At 35.9% G+C, this 15114-nt stretch overlaps 1 protein-coding gene across 1 annotated transcript in view; it reads right to left on the reverse strand.

The window, feature by feature from the left end:
* The window catches only part of SNAPC1 (small nuclear RNA activating complex polypeptide 1), a 28930-nt gene that overhangs the window by 13362 nt on the left and 454 nt on the right, over nucleotides 1-15114 (reverse strand). The window contains exons 2-8 of the mRNA XM_008701161.2: nucleotides 12609-12768; nucleotides 12312-12452; nucleotides 11629-11733; nucleotides 7179-7337; nucleotides 5339-5407; nucleotides 4557-4619; nucleotides 1893-2040 (exon numbers count right to left, since the gene is read on the reverse strand). Coding sequence (XP_008699383.1) covers nucleotides 1893-2040; nucleotides 4557-4619; nucleotides 5339-5407; nucleotides 7179-7337; nucleotides 11629-11733; nucleotides 12312-12452; nucleotides 12609-12768 — 845 coding nt within the window. The remainder of the gene's footprint in view (nucleotides 1-1892; nucleotides 2041-4556; nucleotides 4620-5338; nucleotides 5408-7178; nucleotides 7338-11628; nucleotides 11734-12311; nucleotides 12453-12608; nucleotides 12769-15114) is intronic.

A 15114-nucleotide genomic window follows, 5' to 3' on the forward strand; every position in this document is an offset into this window, starting at 1 on the left:
GTGTCTTCTGAAAGAACAGCATAGTACTCCTTTCTTAAATGGTTTCTGGAATTTCCAGCAAAGCCATCTGGGAATTTAACTTTTTTTAGTAAATGTAGAACTACTACTTCTTGTGTTGGTTTTGGAAATGTGTGTCTTTTAAAAAATATATATCCATTTTATTTAACTTAACTAACTTACTGGCATATAAGTATTCATAATTTTTCCTTATTATCCTCTTAATTTCTGTAAGGTATATAATAGTATCCCCTACCTTACTAAATTTTGTGTTCCTATGTTTTTTCCAGTGAATTTTCTTTAAGATATTTTTATGCATAAAATCAGTCATTGTAAATCATGATAATTTTATGATCTTTCTGAAATCGTGTCTTACTTCACTCTCCTGCCTAATTACATTAACAGCCAATATTAAATACAACTGATACTTCTACGTATTACCAACGAACATGAGGTGGCCTTTTGTCAAATAACACACACTCACACACATACTTTTTAAAATTGAGTTAAAGATATAACCAACTACGTTTTTATCTGGAGCAGAGATTGACAAACTATGGGCCCAGGCTAAATCTGGCCTATCACCTGTTTTTGTAAATACAATTTTATTGGAACATACTCATTTGTTTATATGTTGTTTGTGGTTACTTTCGCCTTACAATGGAAGAGTTGAATAGCTGTGACAGAAATCATATGGCCTATGAAGCCTAAAATATTTACCATCAGGCCCTTTACAACAGGTTTGGTGACCCCCTAATCTAGAGGATTCCTTTTTTAATCAAGAATGGATGCCATATTTCATCAAATGTCTTCTTGGGTAACTATTAAACTGAATTCACATTTTCCCCTTTAACTTTTTTGTATGGCAAATTATATTGATAGATTCCTAATTCCACCATCCCTGCATTCTGGAACAAAATGCACGCAGTCAAGTTGTTTTACAGCTGGGATTGTTTTCAATGTATATAACAGGATTTTTCTTCAGTAATAATTATAAGTGAGATGGGTCTAACAGGTTTCTTCCCAGTATCTGCCAGCCTTGTAAAAAGAACTAAGAAATTCTGCTTTTGAAGTATTTCCTGATTATCCCTAACAAATATGCTATCTCTTCCTCTGAACTTTCAGTATACTTCAAGCAACTGTTACCGAACTTAATCATATCTGGACTATGTTAAAGGTATTTAACCTCAATTTTCCTTCCACTGCCTCAATATAGGAAGGAAAACATTTATGTTAAAAGGCCGTAACATATCTTTATATACTGCGCTAGTACCTGGGAGTGTGTTTTATATTAGGCACTGAATATTTATGAATGTTTCTAATGCCTCTTTTTTTCTCCTGAGCCTGCTAATCAGATTCCAACTTTACGTATGGTGAATCTATATTACTCATGTAATTTTTTAAAAATTAAACTATTAAAATATATAGTCATTTCTTTAAGAATCAAATACCAAGGTTAATTTTATAGACTCACTATTTTAAAAGAAAAGGTACAGCTTAATTAATGCAGCTAAAGGGAAATATGGTTTACAGAATGTATTACTTACACCTAATTCTACATATAAGTTTAATTCACACACAAAAAGTACTTACAAAGGATGCTCTGGATAACTCTAGACTGATTCTATAAATAGCTATTTCACTTTTGGACAAGTTATTTAATCCGTATGGACCTAAATTTCAACGTCTATGAAACGATGAATTTGATAATTCCTAGGGTCCGTAAGTTTAAGCAGTAAGATTCTAAGAATCTAAGATAATTTATTTATTAAATCTCACAAAGTTCTCAAACAAGTATCTAATCCCTTTTAATAAAGAAAAAACAGGGAGGGGAGGTTGTAAACAAGATCCATTATCCTTTGTTGAGTCTCAAAAAGACTTTTTTAAGAAGTTACCTCTGTTTCTGGAGGACGTCTTCCTTCCTGATTTCAAGGTTTCTTTGTTTCTTTTTTTCCTAGTTGCTTTGATTTGCCCTTGACCAGATGCAGAATCAGAGTCAGAAGAGTCAAGTTTGACTTGACGATGCCTTCTTGACTTGGATGCCTTAGAAGTTAGAAATCCAATTAATGACAATGAATCACAAAATGAATCCTACTGACCGGCAATTTAGGAAAAGACAAAATACACAAAGATGAGCAAAAATAAAAGTCATAAAGTACTTTATCATTATCCTGGCTTGCTTAATACTTGTTGCATATATATATACTCTTTTATCTTTACAACAGGAAAGGCTCCCTGCAACTGTCATCACCATCTACTCAAATTGGGTAAGAAATGTAGTTGTTGGGTTAAATGCAGTTGTCGTTGCATGATTGGGAAACAGGTGTAAAGGATTAGTACTGTTCCTTACTGTCTACTAACCTATTGCCCCTTTCTTGTAAGAACAGTTATGTTCCCTAGCTACCACCATGTGTTTTGACTGGAACCACTTGATGCCTGGCTCCAGAGACGTGCTGCTGATATAGTCAGAAGTTTCACATCACCACGGCCACTGATTTGTTCAGGGGTGGGCATGTGATCTCTATCATAACTCAATTTTAGAATTCTGTGTAACTATTAGGAAGGCAAATTCTCCCTTTCCATTGAACCTAAAACTGGGAACACGCAAAGCTGGCTGTCAGGAACGACAGTGAAAGCAACATAAAAGGTGAGAAATGGAGGGACAGTGCAAGGACATTTTAGTTATTATCAGTGAATTCCCTTACTTGCTTAAGCAGAGTCCTTACAGGAGTTTTTAGCTAATGCTGAAATCTAGGTATGAACAATTATTAAAAAATTACCAGGCATTATATGTTAACTGTACCTCAATAAAGAAAAAACCTGCAGCTATGCTATGATGCACTCTTGTAACACTTTATGGGAATTACGATTAAATCTCATAATGTCTTAAGATTCACATTAAACATCAATTAGCACTATATAATGTGGAACATTTCTGGTTTAAAACTATTTGGATTAATTAACTTATTGTCCTTGGTGCTTTCATTCAACAATATTTTGTACTCAATTTACTGTGGAATAACAAATATATAACACTTAACTAATCTATAACCACTTTTAATTTTTTATTTGTTCCTTTTCATTTCTACGACTAGAAAATGATAGTAACTTCCCACAAAATAAAGATACTCCTAGATTCATGAAAACAATCCGGGAAAAAATATGGGCTTAATTACATAAATTTATCATTAAAATGATAGTAAGAAAATTTTTGAATAAACTCACAAAACAGAGAAAACAACGCAGCTGTTAAAAAAAAAAATTAGTAGCAGGAACAGTGAAAGCTGACTTAACAGAATGAAGAAATCTGAAATCTAATTGCCTGTGTTGAGAAAATTATTATACAGCAAGGTGATCCAAGTGGATCAGGAATTAGAATCATCAGAAATGGATCTAAAAAAATGGTAGATATGCTGAAAATCTACAAAAACAATAGTGTCTCATTTCCCAACCTCAAAACTACACAACTGACCTCCTATAGAAAACAGGAGGCTTGCTCTCTGGAAAGGCTAAGCCAGAGAAGCTGTAGGCCTAAGGAATGGTACAGCTGAGGAACGCTTCTTACTGAAAATAGGGAAGTTAAGTGAAACCTGCATAAAAAATGGTAAGCCTCTTGATTATCTCTGTAGGCTCCCAAAACATTGGTGGCTGGGCTTATTTACCCTTCTTTCCCCCAGACAAGGGAATGGAAGATTGCTCTCTGGTAAAAATGATGAGATCCAACAAAAAGAAATACTGAGGTTAAAAAGTCGTATCTCCACATGACAACTCTTAAATATGATCTGAGGCTCTTTAAATATTTGAAAAAAGCCACCAAAATGAAAGAGATCAAAATAAACAAAAACAGGAACTCTGGGGGAAAAGGCACAAACTTCAAAACACTGTAATAAACATCCTCAAGGAGAGAAAAGATAAAGATATCGCATCAGAAAAAAATATTTTTTTAAAGAAAAGATTCAGAGAAGAAAAAAAAAACCCTTAGCAATAAAAAAAGTCAGAATAAAAAATTCAATATAATGGCTCAGAAGACAAAGTTTAAGCAATCTCCCTGAAAACAGATATTGAAAACAGAAAAGAAAAATAAAAATTCAAGAGGAGCAAAAATGCAGCAAATACTATCAAAGAAACAATATACAAAAGCTCTCAGAACTGAAAGCTATCAGATCAAAAGGGCCTGCCATGACAGCCAAGGACAATGATGGAAAAAAGACCCACACCAACTTACATTATTATCATGACATTTCAAAACTCAAGGGATACAGAGCAAATCCTAAAACCTTCCATGATCAGGCATACTAAAAGCTGGAAGACAATAAAAAGCAAAGGCATCAAAATTCCAGGTAAATACCAAAAGAGAGAACTAAAAGAGAAAAAACTGAAGATGGGTTAGGAATACAGGGGTGGAAGTGGCACAGCAGGAGACTGCTGGGTTATGTAAACTCTGTAGTACTACTAGACTTTTTAAACTATGTACACGTATTACTTTGATGAAAAATAAAAATATTGTTAAAAAAGCATCAAGTCAATTCCAAAATTGCCTTACTGAAGAAATAACTTACCTGAACGACAACTGAAAAGGCCTTTGATTTTATTCTCGCTAAAGATTCTGCCCTTTCACATCTCTGGAGAAAAAAAAAACAGGAAGAGGGAGAAGAAACATAAACATTAAAAGAAATTATGGACTCCCAAGTATTTGTTATCAGAAATAAGATTTGAGATGGAAGGTAGGGTCAAAGAAATTAACATTTATTGGACACTTATTGACCAAAGACCTATAAACGCACACTACACTCTCATACCAGGTCCACAATACCATCCCTATGGCTACTGATTGTTATTATTCAGGATTTAAGGAGGATAACAAGAATGAAAGCCTTGGTGATCAGGCCGTTCCCCCCCGCCCCCATCTGCCTATACCCAAAGATGGCTCCTTGTCCCATCCACTAAGATGGATGAAAATTCCGGAGGCAGGAAGCAGTAAATAGTAGCTAGAGCTCCATACTGGTTGAAAGTCAGACAGGAAGAAAGAAAAGACATACTGCAAAAAACACTACCCTGTGTAAGGACTGAGAACACCTTACACCATTATCCTCCCCTTTCCCTGCAGAAACACTTAACAATCCTCACTCCCAATCTACACCTGGTGTGTCTGTCATAGGGTTTCCAGTAAAGAACAGACTAATTCTTCAGAGAACTGATGTCTCAGAATTGTCTCAGGTAATTGTGATAATACTGACCAAGGGTCATGATACTTTTATACAGAATCACAGCCACATATCAAATGAAAAAAAGCTAACTAAACTATTGCCCTGTAATCAATCATATAGTGAATTTTTCTGACCTCTGATTCTTGTGAATTTCCTTCTCTCTTTTCTTCTCCATCTTTAGCTTTTGATTTTAAGGGTGGATTCTGAAAGAGCAAAAAAGTTATATATACACATTTATAATTCAAATGAACTAAAACTCAATTCCAAATCATTTCAGAGCAATGAGAATCATTTAATTACTAAAAAACTAAAAGATCATCTCACGTTATTACAGCATGGTTCACCACCTGACATTAAGATCAAGGTTAGGTTTCAGAATAGTTCTTAAACGAAATGCCTAAATCCTAACTAATGAAGGAAAATATACACTTTATACAGCAGTTAGAAAACTGGTTTATTCTCCTTTCCTTCAGGTTTTCAGAGGTCTTAGTAATGCTAATTGAAGAGTTTATTAAAAGAGTACAAAAAAAAGGTACTATAAAAGTACTTTAAGAGAGTACCTAATAATTTTTACATGAATTGCCTAGGTCATTTGTGTAACCCATTTGTAACAAAGTATTCAAACAGTCTAAAATGTGTTGTGTGTCATTAAAATAAATGTGGGTAGAGGAAGCAAATTGTTTCCTCCTTTCCGAGACTGTCATTTCATCACTTTCTTTATCTTTTCTAAAATTAAGTTTTGAGGCAGCTCCCTTTTGTTTTTTGTTTTTTTTGAACCAGCTATCTTTATACAATGAAAAGCCAAAAACTGGCAGCCAATCTTTCTGAAAGACGATATATAAAATAATACCCATGGAGCATTTGTGAAAATACTAATACATTATCAGATACACAGTAAGTCATCAGAAATTGCTTGTTTTACTTTTATTTTTTCCTAAAAGTACTTACGAAAATAAGATGGAGTAGTGGTTTCAAAGTTAAATTTAGCAAGGCTGGCCACAAGGTTTCCAGAGTAAAAAAGTCTCTCTAGGTGAAAAAGTTACTGTGGAAAATGGGCAGCCCTAGCAACAGTACATGGATCAGAAAACTAAACTGAAGACTTGTGTTGATGACATTTGTAAATGGGTAAACCAGGGCAGGGAGAGCATGCCGATCACAATGGAAGAAGCCACAACTCAGGCCTAACAGCCTGTGCCATGTAGAAAAATGGGACCAGTGTTACCAAATCACTGATTTTTTTAAAATTTTTTTTAGATTTATTTATTTATTTTAGAGTGACAAAGAGCATGTGCATGGGAGGAGGGGCAGAAGGAGAGGGAGAGAATCTCAAGCAGACTCTGCGCTGATCCCGGAACCCAACACAGGGCTTGATCTCACAACCCTGAGATCTTGACGTGAGCCAAAATCAAGAGTTGTATGTTTAACTGACTGAGCCACCCACGTGCCTCCAAACCACTGACTTTTAAGGAAGCTGGATGTCTGGAATTTCAAATGAAGTCACAAAAATTTAAATTCTAGTGATTAACTCAACTTTTTTAAACAATGTTAGGATCAACACTGTGTCAAACAAACCACACCTGTGTATAGGATTTGACCCAAAGACTGCCAGTGTGAGACCTCTGGAAAATGCTAAATTATAAAGATTATAATAAATCTGTGGTATACCAAGATTATTTATTCCTCTACAGTTACACTGATACTATACATAATGTATATTATTTAACACATACCATAGAATTGTTATTATCATTGTTTACTTATATAATAACATAACAAAATCTGTCTGTAAGGTTAAATAACATCACATAGCTGATAACTGGCAAAGCCAGAGCTAGAAAAATAAAGTCCTCGAAATCTTAACTCCTGAAGAATGTAGCCACTCAACTAAGCTGCCTCTCAGCTTTCTCACCCATGTCCAGCCACTAGTGTTCAATGCAAATACAATGGTGAGGTGGCAAACAGGCAGTCACATACCTTTCTGTCTTTGTGCCACTGCTGATGCTCCAAAACTATGTTCTTAATATTGTCAAAAAAATCATCCTTTATCAAGCTGAGTGCTTTGTCTGGATTGGATTTATCACCTGAAATTATATGTTTCATGTTCTGATAATGATCATGAACATTCAGCATTTCCTAAAAGTGAAAAGATGAGTCTTTTATTACAGTTTTTGAGGCAAAACTTAAAGGCAAAACCAACACAAAATAAAACGACTAAGTTGATAAGGAATAATATGCTACAATATATTGAAAATAATATAATCATGCAACCAAAATGGTACAACTTTATTAATGAAGAGGCTGCTTTCCAGAGATAATGATTCACTGAATTTAACTCAACAAACACTGACTGATGTACACTGTATGGAGAGATGCAGGGAAAAAACAGGACACAGCAAAAATTATTTGTAGTGTAACATCATTAAATATCACTAATGATAGCTAAGATCACATTTTTTAAAATTTCATATTATCATTTCAAAGATATTTACATAATTCTTTATGTTCAGCCATAAATTCCTATGTAACAACTCTCAGCCAATCCTCACAGAGATGTGCTGACTTTCACAAATCTTAACGCCTCCGTGCCTATAAGCTTCATCATTTGTCCACTAGTAAGATCCAGGATTAAAAGAAACGGAAGGCAATTTACAACAACATTTGAGGAATCACTTATTATTTAGACGTTCATTCCCCAGAAACCTCCAGCCAAATGGGCAGGTCTATGGGGTAAGGAGAACACATTATAGGCAGACTTGAGAAATCAGGTAAGACCGGTATTGAGACTTAGCTCAAAGACCAGCAAAGAACTACTAACATTTCCATCACAGATGACTTCTGCAACATCTGAGTCATCCCCAAGTTAGGCTACTCCATTCATTTCCGGTAGGTTTTGATGGAATCGACAGATACCTGTTCAAGCAATGAGAAACTGCTGGGCAGCGGCGAGCGCTCACATGCAGGATCTTCACAGGAGAACAGTGTCCAGACATGGCGAGCCCCTCACTTTGTACAGCTTACCGTGTACTATACTCCTATATTTTACTACATGCAATACAATACAGGGGAAAGACCACTAGCTGGACCTGTTTTGAGCCTGAGTTCTGTCACTTGCTAGATTGTGACTTTGAGCAAATCCCTCAATATGGGAATCACATTCCACATTTGTACAAAATTAAGCGATGCCATCTAACCCAGTGCAAAAGTATTAAGCGAGCTTATACAAGTGGGACTGTTCCATAAATGTAAAGCACTATACAAAGGTAAAGGACTAAGAAATAAAACAAAGTACGTGGACTCTAGAGCCTTACAGGCTTGGACAATCAAATCCAGTCTGCACCTTACCTGTACTTTACGGAAATTACTTAACTTCTCTGAACCTCAGTTTCCTTGTTTTTAAAATTAGGAAATACCACCTCCTTTACAGGGTTACTAAGATTATTAGTGAGATAACAACATAAAACGTCTAACATAGGTCCTGGTGCATGCTGAAAACTCAACAGATCATAGCCATTATTACAACCACATACATAAAGACTCAGAAATGAAATGAATGGCTCAAGGTCCTATTTAAGTAGCAGAGTTAAAATTGAAAATCAAAAGTTTCTTTTTCCCCATATACTTTTTTAAATTCCATTATAGTTAACATACAAAGTTATATTAGTTTCAGTTCCCCAATACAGTGATTCAACAAAAATCAGAAGTTCTGGTCCTATTCTTTTCATTTGATTGTGCCTCCTTAACCACAAAACTGGAATTAATGAGTGGACAAAAATGCAGGTGCTGACAGGCAGACTTAACAGCATTTGCGCAGAGGAAACGTAAGGATTATCAGTGAGAATGGGTCAAAGACTACACTAGGACAGGATAGAGTGATAAGGCTCTCAAAGCAGATCTTTGGCAGCCAAAGACCCTAGATAGTCAGGATAACTTCACACAGAAGCTTCTAGGAATTGGCATTCCATAGCTTAGCCCTTCTGACCCTCCTCCCCAATCACCCTAAAAGGACATGGCTTTGTGCATCACCTCAGCTCTGTTCTCTAAAATCTTCCATACCTGTTTGCTGACATATACAATTTTTTTTAAAACAGAGGAACCTCACATCAACACTTTCAGAACCTTTAATTCACAGAGTAAAAGAACTTAAAATAAAGCATGTTTAAGAAGGTATGTTGAGAAAAAAATTAACATTCTACCACCATTATTAGTCCACAACCAAAAATTATAACCAATTTGATTCAATCATCTCTTTCACTAGGAGAATATGGAAAAGAACAATGCAATGTCTTGCTGTACTAAAACATCCTCTGCCCCTTTATGATTAACCTCAGTGCTCCCTGGCAAACCCTTTCTGGTATCCCAAACCTTTTGTTCTTCACAGTGGCTATTCCAAACTTTCTCTATTCTCAATTCCTTGAACCCCCAATGCCCTCTCTTAAAGGTCAGCCTATCAGTTCTGTTTGCCTTCTACTTTTCCTCTTCACAACAAATCATATGAATCCATTTTCACCTCCTTTCCCCAAGTTTCAAAAGAATTATGCCTTCTCCTGGTCAAGGCTAATCTCTCCACTGGGCTTCAATCAGACTGCCTACCTCCTCTACAGCAGGAAGCTTGCACCTCCTCCTTCCATACAACCTCTCCTAATTGACTCCTTACCCTAAGCCTAAATATAAACTTGAAGTTTAACAAATAATTAAAAATTGTTTAAAACACCTATCTGGCAGGGATATTATGAGGAATAAAATAATCTATACAAAACATCTTGTTAGCTCCTGCACTATACTATGTCTTTAGACATTTAGTAAACAACTTCCTTCTAACGCAGTAATTCTTATCTATTGGTGGGGGGGGGGAGTGGAGCATGAACACTTTTGAAAATGTGAAGGTAGTTATGGTACCTCAACCTAACCACACATCCATATGTACGACAGTTGATCACACAATATGGGGGAAAAGGACACATGGACCATCTGAAGGCCACTGGGATCTAATAGATCTCAAATTAACAATTCTTGCTTAAAAATAGTTATTTTACAGAGCATACCCAGAGTACTTTCAAAAATCAATTTGCTGGGCTGCCTGGGTGGCTCAATTGGTTAAGCATCTGACTCTTGATTTCAGCTCAAGTCATGATCGCATGGGTCCTGAGACTGATCCCCGTGACCTGCTCCACATTTCAGTGGGGAGTCTGCTTGAGGGTGTCTCTCCCTCAGCCCCTTCCCCAGCTCTTGCACATGCACACACACACACTTTTTCCCTCTCTCTCTCAAATAAATAAATAAATAAATAAATAAATAAATAAATAAATATTTTTTAAAAAATCAATTTGCTACCTTAATCACAAACATCATAGATGAAATCTGACAGGCTGAAGCTATTAGAATATGGTGACATCTAAAACACAGAGAAACATTTGAGCAAATCGAAGATCTGATCCCTCCTTTCATTCCTGATACATGAAAAGATCAAATAGAGTTGAGAAAAAAAATAAAGTAGTATCTATCAAGAGCCTACTATGTGCCACATGACATCCTCAGCATTATTCAGGCATAATTTGGTTTCAATTCTCGCAATTGGATGAAATAAGGATGGTAATCCTAATATTAAAGAAGGGGAAACTAAGGCTCAAAGGAATTAAAAAACCTGACCAAGGCTGCTACCTGGTTAGACTCACTCACTCACGAGAACTCTCTTTCCCTTTATGTGTGTGTGTGTGTGTGTGTGTGTGTGTGTGTATATATATATATATATATCCATTCTTTTGAAATGTAAATATATCATAGATTACAAGGCTGTAGTCCTGTAATGGGTTTTGTTTTAATCTCTGGGTGGTGCCTTTCCACGCATGTAAAATTCTATGAGTCTCACTACTGATCCACGTGAAAGAAGATTGTTTTTTCCCTCAATACTGAACAACCGAAATAAAATACCAAAATAAAATTAGATGGTAAAACTGCTTTAAGACTGTGCCTCTTATCCATAATTCTTGACTTCAAGTTTTTGTTTTATCAGAACAGCCCCATTGTTTTCAATGGGTTTTTAAATAAACATTTTAAAAAGGAACTTAGGAAATTAATACATAATATTAAAAAATAAAAATAAAGTCACTTTAAATTTTTGTTTTATGACCTATCTAAAGTCAAATACAAATGGTGGTTTCAGTATTTGAATCTAAATGAGGCCAAGTACAGTCAGATGTAGAAACATCTTTTTGCTTCTCACTGAGTTTCAAGATTTATTCCGTAAATTTTCATATATTTAGGATGTATTATTTCTGATACTTTGGAGGAACAATAAGCATTCTATGATTGGTTAAAATCATTAGAAAAATTTCAGTATCCCATAGATGAAGGTATAACTTCAATATATAGTTAACAATAAAACAATTTTTTTTTTAATTTCAAGGCCATAAAAAAACAAATTTACCTCCAATACATCAGAAGTGATAAGTTTCATTACACGATCATTTGGGTCCTTAAATTCTTCTGTAACTTCAGCTCGTTGAATTTTCTTCTTCATCCTATATGATAGCTATATGATAATGAATGTCTTTTAAAAGATATTTTTTAGATAATCCATTTTCCAAAGACTATTAGACTTTAAAAATAACCTTTAAGATGCCATGCTATATGCTTATAAATTCGGATGGTATTCAGACAAGTTACATGATTTGCCAGCTGATGATTCAGAACCAGAATTAGGACTTAATGCTCTTTTAATCTAGTGTCTCAACTGTCGCTAAGACTGAAGAAATATATTTTATTAGTGGAAGTTTCAACTTTTCACCAACTAACATTAGAATTCCTTGGTGCTCTTTCAGTAACCTGATGTCTGAATAAAGAAATAAGCAAATGGCAGATGCCAGATCGAATTTCCTCTTCTAACAATTTAATAAATGGCATTTAGAAACACACTGCATTTAAAAGCAGAGACTAAATTTTTGTTTGCAAAAAAAAGTAATCAGAAAGCATTTTCTCCTATTTTAAGAAACTTTCCTACAAGTATTAGAAATTACATAATATCTTTTCCACTTTATGGAAACTGAGGTGCTTTATGAACCATGAAGCATAATTTCTCATTTTGACAAAGATCTATTTTAGACAACATACCAATTTGGGCATTGCTGTAAAGTGAAATGCTTTGTCTAGTCGTAGTTTCCTAAAAATATAGGCTGCATCAAAATGCTGTGCATTTATCAAATCTTGCTGAAATTTTAAAACTTCATCCCAATCCTTCAGGGCAACTCTAATCTACAAACAGGAAGAGTAAAAAAACTGTTAATAAAGGTAAATTGTTTTTTACAAATGTTATTATAATTTTGCAACACTGGTATTCCCATTAAAATCAGTTTGCTGTGAAAACATGGTACCTATTTTCCTATTTTGCTGAGGGAAAACAAGTATTACCTTTTGTTTTGGTTGACATAGTTGGGTGTTATATAATCCATATAGCAGATACAAAGCACCAACTCTGATCTGGAAGGTGTATGGAGGTAAAAAATATTGCCAAGCCAAAGCTAATGCTTCTTTTGTAAACATGTTCTTTTCTAAATTTCTCATTCTACCACTAGGAAACAAAGAAAAAACATATTATGACTTTCAGTAAATAAGTAACGAACAAAAATTAGAAGAGGTATATCCTCGCAGCTGCTAGAAACTGAATGGGCATTCCACATCTGATCCTTTCATGATCAAGCATGGTCTAATTTTCTCCTGTGCTTCTTACCCTGAGGCATAGGCATACACTAGGTAAACATCATGCTCCTTCTAAAACATCAAGTTTACTTGCTGAATTGGGGAGCAAAAAGGGAGGGGTTACAAATTATTCCCAGGTTAAGAATTTTAAACATTTAAAACATTAAAATAAGCATGGTTATATTACAGAATAAAATACAAAAAATTACATGCATTTTAATATATAATGGAGATTTTCCCCAATACTTTCAGGGATTCACCCTACATCTCATTTGTCTTTGAGACACCTTGGTGAAAAAGTTAGAGAACCACAATACAACCTAACCCATGCTCTCCTCCCAATTCTGCAGAGTAAAGCTCGCCAAGTAAAGGAGCAGATTAGGAAAGCAGACCACCCTATACTCCTAAAGCCTGGGCTCTTCAAATAAAAAATATACTAAAAGAATGCAAAATATCTACTGTAGAATTAGCAACCAAAGCCATTTCTAAAGAAATAACATCACTACTCAAGTAGTCCCTACTTTTTTTCTCACTTAGTTTTTCCTCATTAGCTAAATATTAAGGTAACCCCAGGAAAATTTTCCTTAACTGCCACTCTTCAGGGGAGATGCACTGGAAGACCATGGGTTTTGGAAGCAGGCAGACATACAGGTTTCAATATTTGCTCTACCACCTACTAGCTGTGTGGTAATGGAGATTACTTAACCAGGATCCTTAAGTCTCAAGTTCCCCTTCTATAAAACAAGGATAATTATACACCTGCTTTTCGGAGTTGTTATATGGATTAAATAAATTAAGCTATAAACACATCACATTTAGCAGCCATTAAAAAATTAGTTCCTGGGGCGCCTGGGTGGCTTAGTTGGTTAAGCAACTGCCTTCAGCTCAGGTCACGATCCCAGGGTCTGGGGATGGAGCCCCAAATCGGGCTCTCTGGTCTGCGGGGGAGCCTGCTTCTCCCTCGCCCTCTCCCTCTGCCTGCTCCACCCCCGCTTGTGTTCTCGCTCTGTCAAATAAATAAAATCTTAAAAAAAAAAAAATTAGTTCCTTTCCAGGGCACCTGGGTGGCTCAGTGGGTTAAGTGTCTGCCTTCAGCTCAGATCATGATCCTGGGGTCCTGGGATAGAGCCCCGAGGGGAACCTGATTCTCCCTCTCCCCTCATGCTCTCTAATAAACAAAATCTTTTTTAAAAATCAGCCCTTTTCCTTTCATTAACTGTACAACAAATAGCTCTCTATCCTCAAACCATGCAATGTACAAATTACATTAGTAATTATTATATTAAGACAAAAAAGATTTTACTTTTTATTCAGGAAAACACAGTTTTAATCATAAGAACTCATTCAGCCAATTATTTAGCTTTTTCAATATTATATATGTTATGCTAATGGATACCAAATTCATCCACTGTCCTCAGAGCTCTACTGAGTGGAAGGAAAATTTTAAAGCAATAATAATGAATATTTAGGGAGTACTTAGAGTGCATTTAACATATATTAGCTCATTTAACCTTCAGAACTACAATATGATTATCACTGTCTCCATTCTACAGAAATGGAAGCTCAGGCAAGCAACCTCCCCAAAGTTACTCTGTGGACTCTGATTCAGTATCAGGCAGTGGGACTCAGTAATCTGCTCTTAACCACTCCACTCCACTCCACTTTACAATAACTTGTGATAAGTCCACAGATAAAGTAAGGAGAGTGCTGTAGGAAAAACAGAGTATGAACGCTTTGCTTACTCTAGAAGGGCAAAGGAAGGTTTCCCTAAAGAATTGCCATTTGAGCTTAAAACTGAGTGAAGAAAAAGGTGGCCTAACAGAAAGCGCCGGGGGAAAGCTACAGGCTTTGGAAACGCCTGAAGAGGGCCACAGGCAGAATGGAGCAAGTGAGTGCCTGGAGGGGAACGGCAGATAACGCCGCGGAGATGGGCTGAGGTCAGTGAGGGAGGGTCTTGCCGGGCATACTAGGGCATTTGAGCTTTATCCTAAGGGCAATGGAAACCACTGGAGTGGTAAGCAGGGGAGTGACAAGATAAAATTCACACTTTAGAAAGTTGGTTGTTGTATGAAAAATGAATTCAGTCGTGCAGCGGTTTGTCCTTGCTTAGGTGTTTGTTTTGTGTTTATACATGGGTTTCTAAGAGAACAGCACTGGAGGAAGGCAAACGATGGGTGACCTAGGCCAGGGTGAGGCAGAGGAGATGGAGAAGAGGGTT

This window comes from Ursus maritimus, unplaced genomic scaffold, assembly GCF_017311325.1.
Source record: "Ursus maritimus isolate PB19 unplaced genomic scaffold, ASM1731132v1 scaffold_25, whole genome shotgun sequence".
NCBI lineage: Eukaryota > Metazoa > Chordata > Mammalia > Carnivora > Ursidae > Ursus > Ursus maritimus.